Source organism: Tursiops truncatus, chromosome 5 (genome assembly GCF_011762595.2).
Source record: "Tursiops truncatus isolate mTurTru1 chromosome 5, mTurTru1.mat.Y, whole genome shotgun sequence".
Classification (NCBI taxonomy): Eukaryota; Metazoa; Chordata; class Mammalia; order Artiodactyla; family Delphinidae; genus Tursiops; species Tursiops truncatus.
Window position 1 is genome coordinate 86,010,886 of NC_047038.1, and position 21,880 is coordinate 86,032,765.

The window sequence follows — 21,880 nt, forward strand, 5'->3', positions numbered from 1 at the left end:
TGTGAGAAGACCAGGGGAAGTTATGGAGTAAAAGAAAAGGAAGAAATGAGAAAACTCACCGAGTTTCTGATTATATGTAGAAATCATCCTCACAGCAGATAGTATTTCAGAGAAATGCATTTTTCCCCCAAAGAATCTGCAGTGTAGTCTAAGAAGTTTGCTTATTTCCAAATGTGTTTATTGTAAGTAAAATTAATGTAGGAAAGAATTTTTTAAAAAATTAAGTTACTTTTAAAAAGTGGGTATTAAATTCCAATCATTTACTTTTGCTCCATCATACTATTAACCATGCTAACATATGATAATTAGCTAGTTTTCTGAAGCCACAAAGTGTTACAATACAAATGAAGTACTATCATTATTAATATCCAAATGAAAGACAATCTTCAAATCAAAGACAAAAAATAGTGTTTTGTATTCTAAGAGAGACAAAGTCCAGTGTGTCATATGAAAGGAAAGTGATGGTGTAAAATGTGCTTAATAGCAGAGTAGAAACCCTAACAGTCTCCTGACCTTCCTGATTGGAAGGGAAACTCTGACTAGAGAGAGTATGCTCTACACTACTTCTTGTAAAGTTCCTTTAGATAATATGTAATAATTCTTACATGCTGGACCCAAAATGATGTTAGATATTTAGGAAATATTCAATATGATCAGTACTGAAAATTGTTAATCATTATGTTCCTAAGACCTCAAGCAGCATCTCAATTTGTTGAGCTGAAAGCAATGAATGAAGTAAAACACTAAGTCTTTAATGGTAGCAACTTCCATGTGTTTATTTGTTTATCATCTCTTTTTAGAGAATAGATTATTTTAAACCTTAATTCTAAATCATGTGGCACATTTTGGGGGTGAGTCTTTGATCTTTGACCTGATAAGCTGAGGAATGGATAAGAACCCAGGAGAGTAGGAGAGGAATCTGTTCAAATCAGTGGCTGGATTAATTCAGATGGAGTTTATCAAGGTTTCCAGCCCAACTGTTAAAAAAACAAAAAAAAACCCCACTACTCTTTCTTTTTCTTCTTTGCAGTTTTACCAAACTTCCAGTAACAAAACAGGCAACATTTAGTGACCAGGAATATAAAAGTTGCCACGCATGCTAGCAGGAACCCAATCACATCCAAAGAATTGTACTGGTACCAGGTGAGGTTGTGGATGGCTGGCCGAAGGTGTTTGGCTCCTTTGTGGCGCATGATAAACTCAATCCAGAAGACTGCTCGGTCCAGGGGCTTCATAGGCTGATCATGGTGAATTCTTGATAACTTCATAGCATTCTCTTTATAGCTAAGGATTGAATAAATATGTAGATACTCACTTGAAAAATTTGTTAAGGACATGAAATACCTAAAATTTTTATATATTATCAAAGGTATATTACATAATTATTAATACATTATTTCATAAATATATCACTAAGGGCACAGAATGCACATGAAAGTTTGTTTCCTCGAGATATTTCTAGATAAGGTGGTCTATCAGCTGGAATTCATTGGATGTTTCATAGTCTTAGTAATGATTGGAGGTAGGGGAAAAAATAATTTCTAATTGGAAGTAGAATTTTAAATGTTCAGAAATAGGAATGTAGAATATGTGAGTTGAGAATATAGAATTTGATCTCATTTGCTGAGTATGGTATTGGGAACATGATAGTGACAGGAAGCAGCATTGAGGGGTAGGTCTATGAGAAAGGAACCCCTTCCCCTTCCCCCTCAACCTTCCCCAGGTTCTGTCTGGAGTGTTAGTGTTAACAAGAAGCTAGTCTTCAACAGTAGCAAGAAAGATTTCAGTCTGTGATCTTCACGGCCCTGATATTTCAATTGAAAACAAAAAGCTTAATATGACCCTATGGGCAAGAAGTAGGGCCTGAGATTGAGTAGATGCTGGAAACTTTGCTTCAAGCAACAGAGGGATGCAAGTGCAGTGATGAGAGGGAAAAATGGCAATAACTAGAACACTAACCCTTCTAATTTTAGTCAAGGAACAGAAGACCAGTCCCTGGTTTTGGTTTAAGTTTTTGAACGGCTGACTTAGAAAAAGGATTTCCTTGGGTTTGTGAAGGACATGAAGAAGGGAGGTTATTCTCCCACACTGAAGTGCAGTCACCATTGATGGAGAATACAGAACATTAAATTATAGAAAATAGTGGAACAGCATGTAGAAAGTTCTGAGGAAGATAATTGTGGCTAAAAAAAAAAATTATACAAAGTCCTGTTGCTCTTTGTTTAAAAAGAAAATACTACAGGCCTTTCTTAATACACAAGAATTTAAGGAGTAAATACCTCTGGATATATCTCAGGAAAACAAGGAAACAACAACAACAAAAGCTCCAAGACACAGAAACAAAATATTTGTCAGATAAAAAAATAATAAAATCGTTCAGGAATAGAAATACTGTAATAAAACATGAATTACATCAAGTCCATATAAACACCAAACTAATGCTAAACAATGTTGGAAATGTGGTCATGGACAAGATGTGTATGTTGTAAGCTTTGATAATGTTGTAATGATAATGCAGCTGACAGAAATTAACATGTGATGTTTAAGAGACATGGGCTGGAAGTTGAGAATTGACTTCAAGTAAAAGTCATTCTATACTGACCAAAATTGGAAACATTTACAAAATAATTATTCTAATCTCTACTGTCAAAATTTTTTCATAGATTTATATGAAATTTTTAGTAAGAATTTATCTGATATTAAAGAAATATTTATCCAAAGGCTGGCAATACTTTTAATTTTAATGTTTTTTCCTCACAGAGTATATTTATTTGATTTTTATGAGAAAGAATAACATAATAAATATAATCATTCATCATTAGGAATTTATTTATCTATGATTACAGCTAATCTTCATGTTGTTCAAAGTTCCCCACAACTTATTCACTGAAGTAAGTTTCAATTTACTGAAAGTCTGTAATTTTGTATAACATCTCTTCATTCCTCCAACTCCTAGCTCCTGGTAACAACCACTCTAGTATCTGTTTCTGTGTGTTTCACTTTTTATATACAAATATAAGTGCTATCATACAGTATTTTTCCTTCTCTGATGTATTTCATTTAGCATGATGCCATATTATCACAAATGGAAAGATTTCCTATTTTCTCTTTGCTGAATAATATTCCTTTATATACATATGCCACATATTCTTTATCCTTTCATCCACTGACAGAAACTTAGGTTGTTTTTATATTTGGCTATTGTGAACAAGGCTGCAATGAACATGGGAGTGAAGATATCTCTTCCATATTCTGTTTTTATTCCCTTTAGATACATACCCAGAAGTAGGATTACTGGAGAGTGTAGTAGTTCTATTTTTGATCTTTTGAGGAGCCTCCATACTTCTTTTTTATAGTCACTGCACCATTTGCATTCCCACCAAGAGTGCACTAGAGTTCCCCATTCTTCATATCCTTACCAACACTTGTTATAACTTGTCTTATTTTTTTTTTAATAGATCTTTACTGGAGTATAATTGCTTCACAATCTATGTTACTTTCTTTTGTACAACAAAGTGAATCAGCCAAATGCATGCAAATATCCCCATATCCCCTCCCTCTTGAGCCTCCCTCCCACCCTCCCTATCCCACCCCTCTAGGTCATCGCAAAGCACCAAGCTGATCTCCCTGTGCTATGCTGCTGTTTCCTACTAGCTAATTATTTTACATTTCGTAGTGTATATATGTCGCTGCTACTCTAACTTCACCCCAGCTTCCCCCTCCCCCGCTGTGTCCTCAAGTTCATTCTCTATGTCTACATCTTTATTCCTGCCCTGCCACTAGGTTCATCAGTACCATTTTTTTTAATTCCATATATATGCGTTAGCATACAGTATTTGTTTTTCTCTTTCTGACTTATTTCACTCTGTGTGACAGATTCTAGGTCCATCCACCTCACTACATATAACTCAATTTTTTTTAAGGCTGAGTAATATTCCATTGTATATATGTGCCACATCTTCTTTATCCATTCATCTGTCAATGGGCATTTAGGTTGCTTCCATGTCCTGGCTATTGTAAATAGTGCTGCAATGAATATTGTGGTACATATCTCTTTTTGAATTATGGTTTTCTCAGGGTATATGCCCAGGAGTGGCATTGCTGGGTCATATAGTAGTTCTATTTTTAGTTTTTAAAGGCATCTCCATACTATTCTCCATAGTGGTTGTATCAATTTACATTCCTATCAACAGTGCAAGAGGGTTCCGTTTTCACCACACCCTTTCCAGCGTTCATTGTTTCTAGATTTTCTGATAATGGCCATTATGACCAGTGTGAGGTGATACTTCATTGTAGTTTTGATTTTATCTCTAATAATTAGTGATGTCGAGCATCTTTTCATGTGTTTGTTGGCAATCTGTATGTCTTCTTTGGTGAAATGTCTATTTAGGTCTTCTGCCCATTTTTTAATTGGATTCTTTTTTGTTTTTTTTTTTTTGATATTGAGCTCCATGATGAGCTGTTTGTACATTTTGGAGATTAATCCTTTGTCCATTGCTTCATTTGCAAATATTTTCTCACATTCTGAAGGTTGTCCTTACGATCATACACCATGATCAAGTGGGATTTATCCCAGGGATGCAAGGATTCTTCAGTATATGCAAATCAATCAATGTGATACACCATATTAACAAATTAAGGAATAAAAACCATATGATCATCTCCATAGATGCAGAAAAAGCTTTTGTTCAATACCCATTTATGATAAAAACTCTCCAGAAAATGGGCATAGAGGGAACCTACTCAACACAATAAAGGCCATGTATGACAAACCCACAGCAAACATCACACTCAATGGTGAAAAACTGAAAGCGTTTCCTCTAAGATCAGGAACAAGACAAGGATGTTCACTCTTGCCACTCTTATTCAGCAGTTTTGGAGGTCCTAGCCACAGAAATCAGAGAAGAAAAAGACATAAGAGGAATACAAATTGGAAAAGAAGAAGTAAAACTGTCACTGTTTGCATATGACATGATACTATATATAGAAAATCCTATAGATGCCACCAGAAAACTACTAGAATTAATCAATGAATTTGGTAAGGTTGCAGGATACAAAATTAATGCACAGAAACCTCTGGCATTCCTATATTCTAACAACGAAAAATCAGAAAGAGAAATTAAGGAAACAATCCCATTTACCATTGCAACAAAAAGAATAAAATACCTAGGAATAAACCTACCTAAGGAGGTGAAAGACTTGTACTCAGAAAACTATAAAACTCTGATGAAAGAAATCAAAGATGACATAAACAGATGGAGAAATATACCATGTTCTTGGATTGGAAGAATCAATATTGTGAAAATGACTATACTACCCAAAGCAATCTACAGATTCAATGCAATCCTTATCAAACTAATGGCATTCTTCACAGAATTAGAACAAAAATTTTTACAATTTGTATGGAAACACAAAAGACCCCAAATAGCCAAAGCAATTTTCAGAAAGAAAAACGGAGCTGGAGGAATCAGGCTTCCAGACTTCCAACTATACTACAAAGCTACAGTAATCAAGACAGTATGGTACTGGCACAAAAACAGAAATATAGGTCAATGGTACAGGATAGAAAGCCCAGAGATAGACCCATGCACATATGGTCACCTAATTTATGACAAAGGAGGCAAGAACATACAATGGAGAAAAGACAGTCTCTTCAATAAGTGGTGCTGGGAAAACTGGACAGCTACATGTCAAAGAATGAAATTAGAACACTACCTAACACCATACACAAAAATAAACTTCAAGTGGATTAAAGACCAGACACTCAAATGTAAGACCAGACACTATAAAAGTCTTAGAGGAAAACGTAGGAACTCCTTGACATAAACTGCAGCAAGATCTTTTTTGACCCACCTCCTAGAGTAATGAAAATAAAAACAAAAATAAACAAATGGGACCTAATGAAACTTAAAAGCTTTTGCACAGCAAAGGAAACAATAAACAAGATGAAAAGACAATATACCTTGTCTTTTGATGGTGGCCATTCTACCAGGTGTGAGGTGATACCTTATTAAGGTTTGGATTTGCATTTCCTGATGCTTAGTGACATCAAACTGCTTTTCATGTACGTGTTAGCCATTTGTGTGTCTTCTTTGGACAAGTATCTATTCAGTAACTCTGCTTTATAAGAGTTCTTTATATGTTTTGTATATTAACCTCTTATCAGATATGTACTTTGCAAGTATTTTCTTCCATTTTGCCAGTTGCCTTTCATTTTGTGGATCATTTATTTTGCTGTGCAGAAGCTTTTAAGTTTGATGTAGTCCCACTTGTTGATTTTTGCATTTGTTCCTTGTGTTGTTGGTGTCATACCTAAAATATTGTTGGCAAAACCCTTGTCAAGGAATTTTTCCCCTTTGTTTTCTTCTGGGAGTTTCATGGTTTCAGGTTATGTTTTACTATTTAATCCATTTCTAGTCAATGATTCTAAGTGATGGAACATAGAGTTCCAAATTTCATTCTCCTGCATATGATTATCAATTTACCCCAGTACCATTTAATGAAGAGACAACCATTTTCCTATTGATTATTCTTGGCTCTTTTTTCAAATATTATTCAACTTTGTATATGAAGGTTTGTTTCAGTGCTCTCAATCCTGTCCTTTGGTCTATGTGTCTATTTTTATGCCAATACCATACTTTTAAATTTACTATAGCTTTGCAGTATAGTTTGAAGTAGGAAGTGGGATGCCTTCAGCTTCATTCTTCTTTCTCAGGACTTCTTTGGCTATTTGAGATATTTTGTGGCTTCATACAAATTTAGGATTGGTTTTTCTACTTCTGTGCCCCAAAAGGCTTTAGAAGCTGGTCACTCAGTTCACTCTTCCCTTCCTGGTGAGGAACTCTTTCTAGCTGGGAATTTCTCTGTTGGTGCTGAGCAATGCTGGCCTGGGGATGGGATGATGCAGGCATAAATAAGCTGTCTTCACTGTTCTTGTGTGATTATTCTCAGAGTTTTTTTGTTCCACATTGTTGCTAAAATTTCTTAAGTGAACTTTAGAGCTCTCCCAGAGATATTTTTATTCATGGATAGTGTCTAATTGTTGATCTTTTTCAGGGGACAGGGAGGCTGGGGTCTTCTATGGCTCCACTTGGAGCTCTCAATTTTACTTCATTGACTTTCTCTTGAAATATTTTTAATTAAAAAGTAACATGATCCCATTTTTATAGGATTATTTTTCTTTTCTATTTATTATTTAGCACAAGGAAATAGCTGAGGTAATATTTCTACTGGTAATTGGTTATAGCTACATGAGGAGAGTTAAGTGGGTTTTCATTTTTATCTCCTTATGTTTTTGTCATATTGCCTGAATTCTTTATAATGGTAATATCTGCAATTTTTAAGAAATAAACAACAAACACTATTAATAAAAATAATAATATTTAGTAATAGCTTAGTTTATTTAAATAAATTTAGTATTTCTTTGAGATTGTACGTTGTTGCCCAGTAATCTATTGCCCAGGTGAATCTAAATGCATTCATAAAATTTGAAAGGTATAAGCCAATCATATTTAATGTTAGCCAGCCCCTGGTGATTATGTAAAAGTAATCAATTTAGTAGAATAAAACAATTTACTCCTTTTAAAATACTGATGCTTCTCAGAAAAGAATATATTCTATACTCACGAAGGGTTGTTAATAACTGCTTTCAAAGTGTTAAGCAGATCGGAACTTGTCATTCTTTGCAAGTCTACTTCAACAGCTGCCCCTTTGGCTTTTATACGAGCAATATTATCATGCTGATCACCAAACAGAGGAATTCCCACCATAGGGATCCCATGGTAAATAGCTTCATAGATCCCATTGGTTCCACAGTGAGTAATAAAAGCTCTGGTTTTGGGATGACCTAAAAAGAAAAAAATATATATCATTATTCTATGTTGTAAGAGTTTCAGAAACAGAAAATCATGACACTTGTATAAATAATTCAATTATGGAGCATCTTCTATATAATTCTGTGCCATGAGGCCATATGTAAATGCCTATAAACTCTAAAGAAAGCAGCAATTGATTATTCCATGCTAAGCAGCAACTAGTGATTCCAGCAATTAAGTGATCCCATAAGCCTCTGAAAGGTTTGCACAGAGTTAAATGATGAAAAATACTTGCCTTTGGACAAGTTTTTGGGGTGAGAATTCTTTAGTAAACAGGACTGAGGGATTTAAGAAAAAAATGCTTCTGTGGTTGGGGAAGGGGGGTAATATATGCAGGGTTTCAATGTGAGAATGGCTAGAAAGATAGATGAGGGCAAGATCATGAGGTTTCTGTTTAGGAAAATGGAATTTGCCCTTTATTTTGAGTAATATGGAACCATTTATAACATTATAGTTGGTGAAATGGTTTATCAGATTTTTTTTCAAATAGTTATAGTGAGAAAAAGAGAAGAGAGGTGGGAGAAAATGGATACAGAGTCAGGATGATGCTGAAATATTGTATACAAAAGTTAATGAGAGCCTGATCTAAAGGTACTTTCCTTGACTCTGATTCTGAGGAGGGAGAGATTGTATCATAAATGCGAGAATTATAAATTCCATATTTATGTTAGAACTTAACAAAGATTCTATCCTTGACCAAAGTCTAGTCAAACTCCTCTGAACTCTCTTCTCAACTAGGCCCTGATTTGGGGGTTTATTTGTTTATCTCTGCATTGCCCAATTTTAGCAAGCATCCTACTAAGTCAGTTTAGCGAGACTCTTCCAACTTGATATCTGATCACCCTATGTAGCTGTTGCTTCATACTTCACCATCCCCCAAGTGATGTTTGCCTTCAGCAAGAATCTGATTCAGGCAGTTTTGCCAGGGTACCCACTTGGCCCTGAGGTTTCCTTAGTAATCTGCCATCCAGTGACACCCCCTACTCTGAACTTTGCCTACAAATTTCCCACTTTTCCTTTTTGCACTCAGAGTTGAGCCCAATCTCTCTGACTTACTGTAGAAGTCTATTGCAGTAGTAGCTATATGTATCATGATGGTTTTGAATAATGTGTGCCTTACAGTCTTTATCAAGTGCCATTTATAATTTTTTCTTTAACAAGCTCCACAAGAAATGTGAAGAAGACATCAAGGGTTTTTTGTTGTTGTTGTTTATTCCTTATTTTGAATAGAAATTTGTTGGATTTATTTGTTACTGAGTAATCATTCAGATTATCCCTCATTCACTTCCATTTAATTTTGCTTCTCTTTGGTCTTACCAAGAAGATCATTCTGTGGAATCCACTCATATAGTCGGGTATTGGCTCCTAAAGTTTCTGGTTTCTTTCCTGTGTATCTCCATAGGACCTGTTAAGATAAATGCCTTTACTCTAGAAAATTTTTAGAATCACATCCTATCAGAAGGAAGCAACTGACTGAGAATTAATCTGGTTCGGTGCCTCCAGGTAATACACAAGCAAACTGAGACCTGAAGTGATTAAGTAATGAATGTTTTTAAACCATTGATGCTATAACCATGTTTACAAATGCTTGCAATAATCCTAATCGATAGGCTATCATCATCAGGTTAATTCTTACTTAGGAGATGAAGAAAAAAGATAACCTGTACCTGAAACAATTACATAGTGGTGTTACTAAGCCATTCTGGTAAAGAGGATTTTTGAAACAGTTTTCAGAGGCAAAGGGGAGAGATGTTATTTACCTCACTAAGAAACTGTTAGTGCTTTGACCTTTGTTATATATATATATGTATGTGTGTGTGTGTATATATATATATATATATATATATACACACACACACACACATTAATATAGAATCAAGCATTGCCTTTTTTAATTATAGTAAAATATACATAATGATATTTATCATTTTAAAGTATTGTAAGTATAGAATTTGGTGGCATTAAATACATCTATAATGTTTGTAACCATAAGCACTATCTATACCCCAGATATTTTCACCTTCCCTAACATAGACTCTGTACCATTAAGCAATAACTAACTCCCTATTTCCTCCACTCCCTAGCCCCTGGTAAAGTACATTCTACTTCATGTCTCTTTGAATTTGACTACTCTAGACTTGTGATATAAGTGGAATCATACAGTATTTGCCCTTTTCCCACTTAACATTATTTCACTTAGCATTGTTTTCAAGGTCATGCATGTTGTACCATGCCAGAATTTCCTTTCTTTTTAAGGCTGAATAATATTCTGTTTTGTGTGTATATCACATTTTCTTTATCCACTCATTTACTATTGTGAATAATGTTGCTGTGAACATTGGTGTGCAAGTATTTGTTTGAGCCCCTGATTTCAATTCTTTTGGCTATATAGCCAGGATTAGAATTATTGGGTTATATGATAGCTCCGTGTTTAATTTTCTGAGGAACGACAAAAATGTTTTCCAGAGAAGATGCATGATTTTGCTCTCTTACTAGCAATGCAGGAGGTCTCATTTCTCCATTAACACTTGTTTTTTTTTTTTAATAATAGCTGTCCTATGTGAAGTGGTATCTCTTTGTTCTTTGATTTGCATTTCCCTAATGATTAACGATGTTGAGCATCTTTTCATATACTTTTTGACCACTTGTATACCTTCTTTGGAAAAATGTCTATTCAAGTACTTTCCCCTTTTTCAATTGGGTTTTTGTTGCTGTTGTTGAGCTGTAGGAGTTCTTTATGTATTGTGCATGTTAGTTCCTTGTCAGCGATATGATTTGCAAAGATTTTCTCCCAATCTGTACATTGTATTTTACTTTCTTGATAGTATCTTTTGATGCACAAAAGTTCTGCATTTGATGTAGTCCAATTTATTTATTTATTTTTTTACTTTTTTTACTTATACTTTGGTGTTATATCTATGAAATCCTGACATAATCCAATGTGATAAAGTTTTCCCTGAGAATTTTCTTGGGAAAGTGTTACAGTTTTACTGCTAAAGTTTGTCTCTGATCCATTTTCAGTTAACTTTTGCATATGGTGTAGGGTAAGGATCCAACTTCAATCTTTTGCATGTGGATATCAAGATTTTATCAGCATTATTTGTTGAGAAGAGACTGTCCTTTCCCCCAATTGAATGGTCTTGCACTCTTGTTGAAAATCAATTGACCATATATATGAGGATTAATTTCTGCATTTTCTTCTGTTCCATTGGGTTATATGCCTGTCCTTCTTCCAGTACAACAGTGTTAATTTACTGTAGGTATTATAGCATATTTCTAATTTCAATGTTTATAAATGTGACTCCTTTAACTTTGTTGTTTTTCAAGATTTTTTTGTCTGATTGTAGTTCTTATAGTTCCATATGAGGTTGAGGATTGGATTACTCATTTCTATAAAAAAGGCTGTTAGAGTTTTGATAGGCATTGCATTAATCTGTAGATTGTTTTGGATAGTAATGACTTCTTAACCATGTTAAGCTTTCCTATCTATGAACATGGGATGACTTTCCAAGTATTTAGGTATTCTTTAATTTCTTGCAGCAATAATGTTTTGTGGTTTTCAGCAGCAAATATTTTACTTCCTTAATTAGGTTCATTCTTAAGTATTTGTTTTGTTGTTTTCGTAAATGGAGTTTAAAAAATTTCATGTTCAGTGTGTTCACTGACATTTATATAAACAAAACTGATTTTTGTATGTTAATCTTGTATTCTGCACTTTTGTTAAGTTTGGTAATTAGTTCTAGTAGCTTTTTCTGAATTCTTGAGATTTTCTATGCATAAGATCATGTCATCTGCAAATACACATTGTTTTACCTCTCTCTTTCCAATTTGGATGCCTTTCATTTCTTTTTCCTGTATAATTCCCATGCTAAAACTTCTAGTATAAGGTTATATAACAGCAGTGAAACAATACATCCTTGTATTGTTCCTGATCTTAGTTTCCACCATTGAGTATGATATTAGCTGTGGGTTTTTCAGAAATACCCTGTATCATTTTGAGGGCTTTTCCCTCTATTCCTAGTTTCTTGAGAGTTTTTATCAGCAGAGAATGTTGGATTTTCTCAACTTCCTTTTCTGTGTAAGTTGAAATGGTCATTTGATAGTGTTTTTATTTCCCCTTCATTATAATCATGTAATGTATTACATTGATTGATTTACTTTTGGTAATTCAATGAATGTAATATTTATTTACTTTGCATAAATAGCATAAATACTATTTTACTACGGTGAATACTGTTTTCAACATTCTAGCGGATCTGATCTGCAAATATTTTCTTGAGTATTTTAATATCTATATTTAGAGATGATCATGGTCCTTAATTTTATTCTTGTGTGATGTCTTTATCTGGCTTTTGTAACAGGGAACATCTGGCCTCATAGAGTAATTTATTGTTTCCTTCTTTCCACATTTTTTGAATATTTGAAAAGTATTACCTTAATTATTCAATTCCTTAAACATTTGGTAGAATTTACCATTGATGTTATCTGACCCTGATTTTTCCTTTTTGGCAGGTCTTTGATTACTAATTCAGTCTCTTAATTTGATATAGGTCTGTTGAAGTAATCTGTTTCTTTTTTAGTCAGTGTAAGTAAATAGAGTTTTTCAAAGCATTTATCCACTTCTTCTAGATTGTCTAATTTTTGTTGTGCAACTTTTCATAATATCCTCTTTTATCTTCCAGTTTTATGAGATATAATTGACATACAGCACTGTGTAAGTATAATGTGTACAGCATTATGATTCTACTCACATACATTATGAAATGATTCTCACAGCAGGTATAACATTAAAGAAATTTTAAAAAAAGTTTCTTGACATGAAAACTCTTAGGATTTACTCTCTTAGCAATTTTCACATATAAAGTACAGCAGTGTTACCTAAATTTATGATGTCTATTGCATCCCTAGTACTTATTTATCTTATAACTGGAAGTTTGAACCTTTTAACCACCTTCTTCCAATTGTCCCTTCCCCAATCCCCTGACTCTGATAACCACAAATCTGATCTGTTTTTCTGTGAGTTTGTTTGTTTCTTTTTTGTTTTTGAAATAAAACTGACCTACAACACTATGATAGTATCTGTTACACAACATAGTGATTTGGTATTTCTATATGTGTCAAAATGATTATCATGATAAGTCTAGTTAAAACATGTGAAGATATTACATACTTATTGTCCATGTTCCTCACACTGTACTTAGCAAAATAAATACAAATATATGTACTTGATTAAGTTGCTGATCTCTTAAGATTAAATGCATTTTAAACAACCTTGCCTTTTTACTTCCCTCACCACACTTACTGTTTTTGACATCATATTTTAAATCTTTTTGTTTTGTGTATCCCTTAACTAGTTATTGTGAGTATACATGATTGTATAATTTTGTCTTTTAGCCTTCCTTCTAGCTTAATACATGGCTGATTTACTGACTTTGCAGTATATTTGCCTTTACCAATGAGATTTTTCCTTTTGCAATTTTTATGTTTCTAGTTGTGGGCTTTTCTTTCTCACTTAGAGAAGTCCCCTTAACTTTTCTTGTAAACCTAGTTTGGTGGTGCTGAACTCTCTTAGCTTTTGGTTGCTTGTAAAACTTTTGAACTCTCCATCAAATCTGAATGAGAGCCTTACTGGGTAGAGTGTTCTTGGTTGTAAGTTTTCCCCTTTCATTATTTAAAATATATCCTGCCACTCCCTTCAGGTCTGCAGTGTTTCTGCTGACTAGTCAGCTTTTAGCCTTATGGGAGTTTCCTTGTACTTAACTTGTTCCTTTTTCCTTGGGCTTTTAAAATTCTCTCTTTATGTTTTATTTTTGCTGTTTCATTACAACATGTCTTGGTGTGGTCTTCTTTGGGTTCATTCTATTTGGGATTGTCTCTGCTTGGATGACCATTTCCTTTCCCAAGTTAGGGAAGTTTTCAGCTATTATGGCTTCATTACTTTTTTTTTTTTTTGAAGAGTTCACATATTAACAGGTTTAATGTTTTAATATAACTCCCTCACCAATTCTCTTTGTATTAAAATTTCAACTTGGGGTCTACAAGCTATGGGTGACTAATTTTCCAGTTCACAGTAATGCTAAAGATTTTTTTTCTTTTAATCTTTATTGGAGTATAATTGCTTTACAATGGTGTGTTAGTTTCTGCTTTATAACAAAGTGAATTAGCTATACATATACATAGATACCCATATCTCCTCCCTCTTGCCTCTCCCTCCCATCCTCCCTATCCCACCCTTCTAGGTGGTCACAAAGCACTGAGCTGATCTCCCTGTGCTATGTGGCTGCTTCCCACTAGCTAACTATTTTACATTTGGTAGTGTATATATGTCCATGCCACTCTCTCACTTCGTCCCAGCTTACCTTTCCTCCTCCCCATGTCCTCAAGTCCATTCTCTACATCTGCGTCTTTATTCCTGTCCTGCTCTTAGGTTCTTCAAAACCATTTTTTCTTTTTTTAGATTCCATATATATGTTAGCATATGGTATTTGTTTTTCTCTTTCTGACTTACTTCACTCTGTAGGACAGACTCTAGGTCCATCCACCTCACTACAAATAACTCAATTTTGTTTCTTTTTATGTATATATGTGCCACATCTTCTTTATCCATTCATCTGTCGATGGACACTTAGGTTGTTTCCATGTCCTGGCTATTGTAAACAGAGGTGCAATGAACATTGTGGTCCATGACTCTTCTTTTTTTTTGAAGTTTTGTATTTAATTTAATTTATTTTTTTATACAGCAGGTTCTCATTAGTTATCCATTTTATACATATTAGTGTATATATGTCAATCTCAATTCATCACACCACTCCCCTCCACCACTTTCTCCACTTGGTGTCCATACATTTGTTCTCTACGTCTGTGTCTCTATTGCTGCCCTGCAAACTGGTTCATCTGTACCATTTTTCTAGGTTCCACATTTATGCTTTAATATACAACATTAGTTTTTCTCTTTCTGACTCACTTCACTCTGTATGACAGTCTCTAGGTCCATCCACCTCACTACAAATAACTCAATTTCTTTACTTTTTATGGCTGAGTAATATTCCACTGTATATGTGTACAACATCTTCTTTATCCATTAATCTGTCGATGGGCATTTAGGTTGCTTCCATGACCTGACTATTGTAAATAGTGCTGCAATGAACAGTGGGGTGCATGTATCTTTTTGAATTATGGTTTCCTTTGGGTATATGCCCAGTAGTGGGATTGCTGGGTCATATGGTAATTCTATTTTTAGTTTTTTAAGGAACTTCCATACTGTTCTCCATAGTGGCTGTATCAATTTACATTCCCACCAACAGTGCAAGAGGGTTCCCTTTTCTCCACACCCTCTCCAGCATTTATTGTTTGTAGATTTTTTGATGATGGTCATTCTGACCTGTGTGAGGTGACATCTCATTGTAGTTTTGATTTGCATTTCTCTAATGATTAGTGATGTTGAGCATCTTTTCATGTGTTTGTTAGCCATCTTTATATCTTTGGAGAAATGTCTATTTAGGTCTTCTGCCCATTTTGGATTGGGTTTTTTGTTTTTTTGATATTGAGCTGCATGAGCTGCTTGTAAATTTTGGAGATTAATCCTTTGTCAGTTTCTTCAAATACAAATATTTTCTTCCAGACTGAAGGTTGTCTTTTCATCTTGTTTATGGTTTCCTTTGCTGTGCAAAAGATTTTAAGTTTCATTAGGTCCCATTTGTTTATTTTTATTTCCATTTCTCTAGGAGGTGGGTCAAAAACCATCTTGCTGTGATTTATATCATAGAGTGCTGTGCCTATGTTTTCCTCTAAGAGTTTTATAGTGTCTGGCCTTACATTTAGGTCTTTAATTCATTTTGAGTTTAATTTTGTGTATGGTGTTAGGGAGTGTTCTAATTTCATTCTTTTACATGTAGCTGTCCAGTTTTCCCAGCACCACTTATTGAAGAGGCTGTCTTTCCCCTATTGTATGTTCTTACCTCTTTTATCAAAGATAAGGTGATGAGGGGCTTCCCTGGTGGCGCAGTGGTTGAGAGTCCGCCTGCCTATGCAGGGGACACGGGTTCGTGCCCTGGTCCTGGAGGATCCCGCGTGCCGCGGAGCGGCTGGGCCCGTGAGCCATGGCCACTGGGCCTGCGCGTCCGGAGCCTGTGCTCCGCAACAGGAGAGGCCACAACAGTGAGAGGCCTGCATACTGGAAAAAAAAAAAGATAAGGTGACCATATGTGCGTGGGTTTACCTCTGGGCTTTCTATCCTGTTCCATTGATCTATATTTGTTTTTGTGCCAGTACCATACTGTCTTCATTACTGTAGCTCTGTAGTATAGTCTAAAGTCCAGGAGCCTGACTTCTCCAGCTGTGTTTCTTTCTCAAGATTGCTTTAGCTATTCAGGGTCTTTTGTGTTTCCATACAAATTGTGAAATTTTTTTGTTCTAGGTCTGTGAAAAATGCCATTGATAGCTTGATAAGGATTTCATTGAATCTATAGATTGCTTTGAGTAGTAGAGTCATTTTCACAATGTTGATTCTTCCAATCCAAGAACATGGTATATCTCTCCATCTTTTTTTTTTTTTTTTTTCTGTTCAGCTTCAGTGTTTTCCAGTACTTTATCTTTCAGCTCACTGCTCTCTTTCTCTGTATCGTCTAATCTGCTATTGATTCCTTCTAGTATATTTTTCATTTCATTTTTTGTATTATTCATCTCCATTTTATTCTTCTTTATATTTTCTAACTCTTTGTTAAAAACTTCTAACTTCTCACTTTGTTCATCTAATCTTCTCCTGAGTTCTTTGAACATCTTTACAGTCATTACATTGCACTATCAAGTAGATTGTTATATGCACTTCACTTAGTTCTTTTTTTAGGGTTTCATATTGTTGCTTCATTTGGAACATATTCCTCTGTCACCTTATTTCATCTAATTTGCTGATTTTTTTTAATGTATATCTGGTAGGTTGGTTACATTGCCTGACATTGGAGAAGTGACCTTTTGCAGGAGACATCCTATGTGTCCAAGCACTGCACTCTCTTCTAGTAATGAGAGCTACATGCTGTAGGGCAGCTCCAATTTGGGCTTCTTGGGATCTTCTGTGCTGTATGTTGAGTACTATGAGCCCTTGGCTCTTCTGAAAGTAATCCCCACTCACCTTCAAAGCCAGTGTTCTGAAGGCTTGACTTCCTGGTGCGGGAGATGTGTGCTGGGGAGCCCAATGTTTGGCTCAAACTGTTCACATCTTGGAAACAACCTCTGCTAATTTGCTCACTTGGAAATACGAATCTTTTTTTTTATAGATGACTTTTGTTTTATTTTATTTTAATTTTTATTGGGGTATAGTTGATTTACAATGTTGTGTTAGTTTCATGTGTACAGCAAAGTGAATCTGTTATGCATATACATATATCCATTCTTTTTAAGATTCTTTTTTCATATAGGCCATTACAGAGTATTGAGTAGGATTCCATGTGTTATGCAGTAGGTCCTTATTAGTTATCTATTTTGTATATAGTAGTGTATATGTGTCAGTCTCAGTCTTCCAATTTATCCCTCCCCCACTCTTACCCCCCTGTAACCATAAGTTTATTTTCTACATCTGTAACTCTATTTCAGTTTTGTATTGGGTTGGCCAAAAAGTTCTTTTGGGTTTTTCCATAACATTGTATGAAAAACCCAAAAGAACTTTTTGGCCAAGCCAATAGATAAGGTAACTTGAAGCCTTTTTTTAGATTCCACATGTAAACGATATCATATATTTGTCTTTCTCTGACTCACTTCACTCAGTATGCCAATCTCCAGGTCCAACCATGTTGCTGCAAATGGCATTATTTTGTTCTTATTTTGGTTCTTTGTTCTTTTCTCTTAACCATACTGCTTCTCCATCACTCCTATCTGGCTCATTGTGGTTCCTTCTTTATATCTTTAGTTGTAGAAGATCTTTTCTGCTCATCTTCTTTTTCTCATCAGTAGTTGCTCTGCAAATCAGAGCTATTTTTGTGTGCCTGTGAGAAGAGGTGAGATTGGGGTTTTCCTACTCTTCCATCTTGGACACAGCTCCATCATATCCTCTGATAATATTTTAATCTCTGTACAGCCATTAGTAATCTCCCTAGGTTCATTTCTGATTTTAATTATTTGCATATACTCGATTTTTCCTCTTTGCGAATCTAGCTAAAGTTTTGATAATTTCCCTGACTTTTTCAGAGAACCAGCCTTTGGTTTTATTGATTTTCTCTGTTTTTTGTTTGTTTGTTTTGTTTATCTCTGCTCTAGTCTTTATTAGTTCTTTCCTTCTGCTAGCTTTTGGTTTAGTTTGTCCTCTTTTTATAGTTCTTTAAAATATAAGATTAGGTAATTGATTTTAGATCATTATTCTTTTTCAATGTAGGTACTTGCAGCTATAAATTTCTCTCTGAACTCTGCTTTCTCTGCATCTCTTGCTTTGGTCTCTTGTGTTTTCATTCATTTAAACAAATATTTTTATATTACTTTTGTAACTTATTCTTTGACCTATTGATGGTTAACTGCAATAGCATAAAAACATGTGCTCCTTTATAGATCCATCCATCTCTCTATAATTGATGACATAAATTACATACATATATATACTGTTCCTAATTACATAGATCAATAATTGTTTTTATAAATTTTTATTTTAATCATTGAAAAATTTTTTTTTTTTTTGTGTTACACGGGCCTCCCACTGTTGTGGCCTCTCCTGTTGTGGAGCACAGGCTCCGGATGCACAGGTTCAGTGGCCATGGCTCACAGGCCGAGCCACTCCACAGCATGTGGGATCTTCCCAGACTGGGACATGAACCCGTGTCCCCTGCATCGGCAGGCAGACTCTCAACCACTGCGCCACCAGGGAAGCCCAAGAAAAAATTTTAATAAATGGAGTTACAACAAAAATAACAATAATACTAGTTTTTATTATTGCCTTTAGTGCAATTTTACCTCACTGCAGATCTTTATTTCTTCTTATGGTTTTGTGTTACTGTTTAGCAACCTTTCATTTCAACAAGAAGTATTCCCTTTTGCATTTTTTACAGGGAAAGTCTAGAGTTAATGATGTCCCTCAACTTTTGTTTATCTGGGAATGTCTTAATTTCTACTCTTTAAAAAAATTTTTTTAAGGCCACACTGTGTGGCATGTGGGATCTTAGTTCCCCACCAGGGATCAAACCCATGGCCCTCGCATTGGGAGGGTGGAGTCTTAAATACTGGACCACCAGGGAAGTCTCTACTTCATTATTGAAGGACATTTTGCCTGATATAAAACTCTCAGTTAACAAGTTTGTATTTCAGCACTTTGAATTTATCAATCCACTGCCTTTTGGCCTCCAGTGTTTCTGATGAGAAATTGGCTGATCACTTTATTGAAGATATCTTTTAGGTGATGAATTCTTTCCCTTGTTTCTTTCAATAGTCACTCATTATCTTTGTTTTTCACCAACTTGAATATAATGTGTCTTGGTGTAGGTGTCTTTGAGTTTATCCAACTTGAAGTTCACTAAGCTTCTTGGATTTGTAAATTTATGTATTTTATTAAATTGGGACTATGTTAAGCCATTATTTCTTTAAATATTCTTTCTGCCCATTCTGCCCATTTCTCTCTTTCTGGGACTCCCACAATGTGTATGCTCATTCACAGGATGGTGTCCCACAAGTCCCTTAGGCTTTGTTCATTTTTCTTCATTCATTTTTCTTCCTTGAACTCGATAATTTCAAATATCCTTTCTTCAAGTTTGCTGATGATTTTGCCTGCTCATATCTGGTTTTGAACCCCTGAGGTGAACTTTTCATTATAGTTATTGTAATTTTTAACCTCTGGAATTTCTTTTTGATTCTTTTTAAAAATAATTTCTTTCTCATTATCAATATTTCCTTTTGTTCCTCCATCATTTTCTTCTCTTTGTCATTGTCTTCCCTTAGTTCTTTGTACATCTTTAAAAATGTGGTTTTAAAGGCTTTTTCTAGTAATTCCAAAATCCAGGCTCCCTCAAGAATGGTTTCTCTCAGTTTATTTTGTTTCTTTGATTGGGCCATACTTTCATCTATCTTTGTATGCCTTGTGATATTTTTCGAGTATTGTACATTTGCTTTTTATAATGTTCTATCTTCAGACATCAGATTTGCCCCTTGTTAGAGTTTGATTTTGTTGTTGCTGTTGTTGAAGTGTTTCTCTTTGCTAGAAATCAGGGTGAGGTTAAAGTTTTAGGTCTTCTCAGGTATTTTATGAGCCAGTGTTTTTCTCTGGACATGCACATAATTTTGTAAATTCCACTATTTGTGAGGTTGTTTTTTTAAAATGTCTAATTCTCTAATGCCTGGCTCCCAAATGGAGAAAAAAGTAAAAAGAAAAAAAAAAAGCTTATCCTTTAAAACCCCTGGAAGTTGCTTCTTCTAATGAATGTTGAAACAACTGTGCCCAGCTTCTGTGCATATACCTCAATGACCATGGGCAGTAATCAGCAATTAGAATGCAGAACCACAGTATTTGGAGGATAAGGTCTTATTGTCTACCGGTTCCACCAAATTACACCAGGAATGCAGGCATGTTGGCTGCCATGGGACAGAGTGATGAAGACTTTGAAGATGCTGCTATTCTAAAGGGATGACATTGACTAAAATTAACCACAGTTCCCGCTCAGTTTTTCCACTGCGAGTTGCAAGTGCTCAGTTAGAGTCCAGAGTTCCAATATAGTTACTTCAGACAGTTTTTGCTAGTACAATTTTGTTTAGATAGAGAGACAGGTCTTAGTGCTTCCTAGTCTACCCTGGTTTCACCCCTAAACATTGTATTTTAATGCAATTGAAAGTTTAATATTTTTATGAAGATGGAATTTAGATTAAATATTTAGATGGGTGCTGCTTCCACAAAACAATTATTGAAAGTAATTTGGTTATGAATACAATAATTATCGTGAGCATTTGTAACTTAAATTTACATGCAATTTTCTATTTTAACTAAATGTAGGGGAAAAAGGTGTTCATGGTGGTTTAAAAACAGTGCCACTCAGTTATAACCTAGAATGGTATAAATAAAAAGTTATAATTTTGGGGAACTTCAAAGAGTGAACTGCATAAATCTTGTACTGTATTATTAAAGATTTTAACTGTTTAAAATGAAGAGTATCTATTTAGGAGTATTCCAGGAATCTAAGTTGTCAATTCCAGGCTCAACCATGGCCTGGCACAAATCCATTAATTATAAGGAAATATAGTCCTAAGGCATCCAGTGAATTAAGGCTGTATTTTTGAATATCTATTCCTTTATTCTCCATCAAGGTAGTTGTAACTTGTGTATATGTCTCAGATTAGAAAATGAAGAAACAAACCAAAAAACTCAATAAACACCAAAAAACAATGTTAGATTACATGGAAGCCTTAAAACCTAGACACAAAGCTGACTGATTTTTTGACAGTAGTGAATGATTAAGTTTTAGGTCACTATTTAAAGAAAATTGTGCAATATGTTTTCCTGTTAGTAATGTCAGGTTTAAAGCAAGATAAGAATCAAATATCCTGTTTTACCATTTAGTATTTTTTCTTTACAGTTCAGTTAAATTGACACTAACAATACCAATAACTTTTCCTACGTTTTTAAGCACACTTTTAAGGATATCTTCATGGAATTTAAAGAAGCTGTTACTGAAAAAGTAAGATTATCTGACCTTCTGAGGAATCTGGGCAAGGGCTGATGCAATCACATTAGACTTTTCTTCTGTGAGGTTTTTGATCATTGACCCCAGAGTAAACACCACAACTCCATGTTTTCCAGAGCTTTGAACAAACTTTTCTAACTCCTGTGAGGGAAATAGTCTTTGTTATATGAAAGTTGATATTTACAAGAATGTCACACACTTTTCTCAATATGTCTGAATTCTTAGAACACTTCTGTTTTTTCGTATGTTAACCATTTCAGTGTACAAAATATAACCTGAAATCACTGGTTATTAAGCAAATTAAAAATGATTTAAATGGAGGTTCCCTTCAGCATGATAGAGGGTAGTGTGTGTGTGTGTTTA

General features: G+C 34.7%; 1 protein-coding gene across 1 annotated transcript in view; it reads right to left on the reverse strand.

Moving 5' to 3' along the window:
- Nucleotides 1–825: 825 nt before the first annotated feature.
- Nucleotides 826–21,880, reverse strand: part of LOC101320247 (UDP-glucuronosyltransferase 2C1-like) — a 34,364-nt gene continuing 13,309 nt past the window's right edge. Inside the window, exons 3-6 of the mRNA XM_019928030.2 lie at nt 21,527–21,658; nt 9,192–9,279; nt 7,627–7,846; nt 826–1,284 (exon numbers count right to left, since the gene is read on the reverse strand). Of these exons, the coding sequence (XP_019783589.1) occupies nt 1,005–1,284; nt 7,627–7,846; nt 9,192–9,279; nt 21,527–21,658 (720 nt within the window). The 3' untranslated portion in view covers nt 826–1,004. The remainder of the gene's footprint in view (nt 1,285–7,626; nt 7,847–9,191; nt 9,280–21,526; nt 21,659–21,880) is intronic.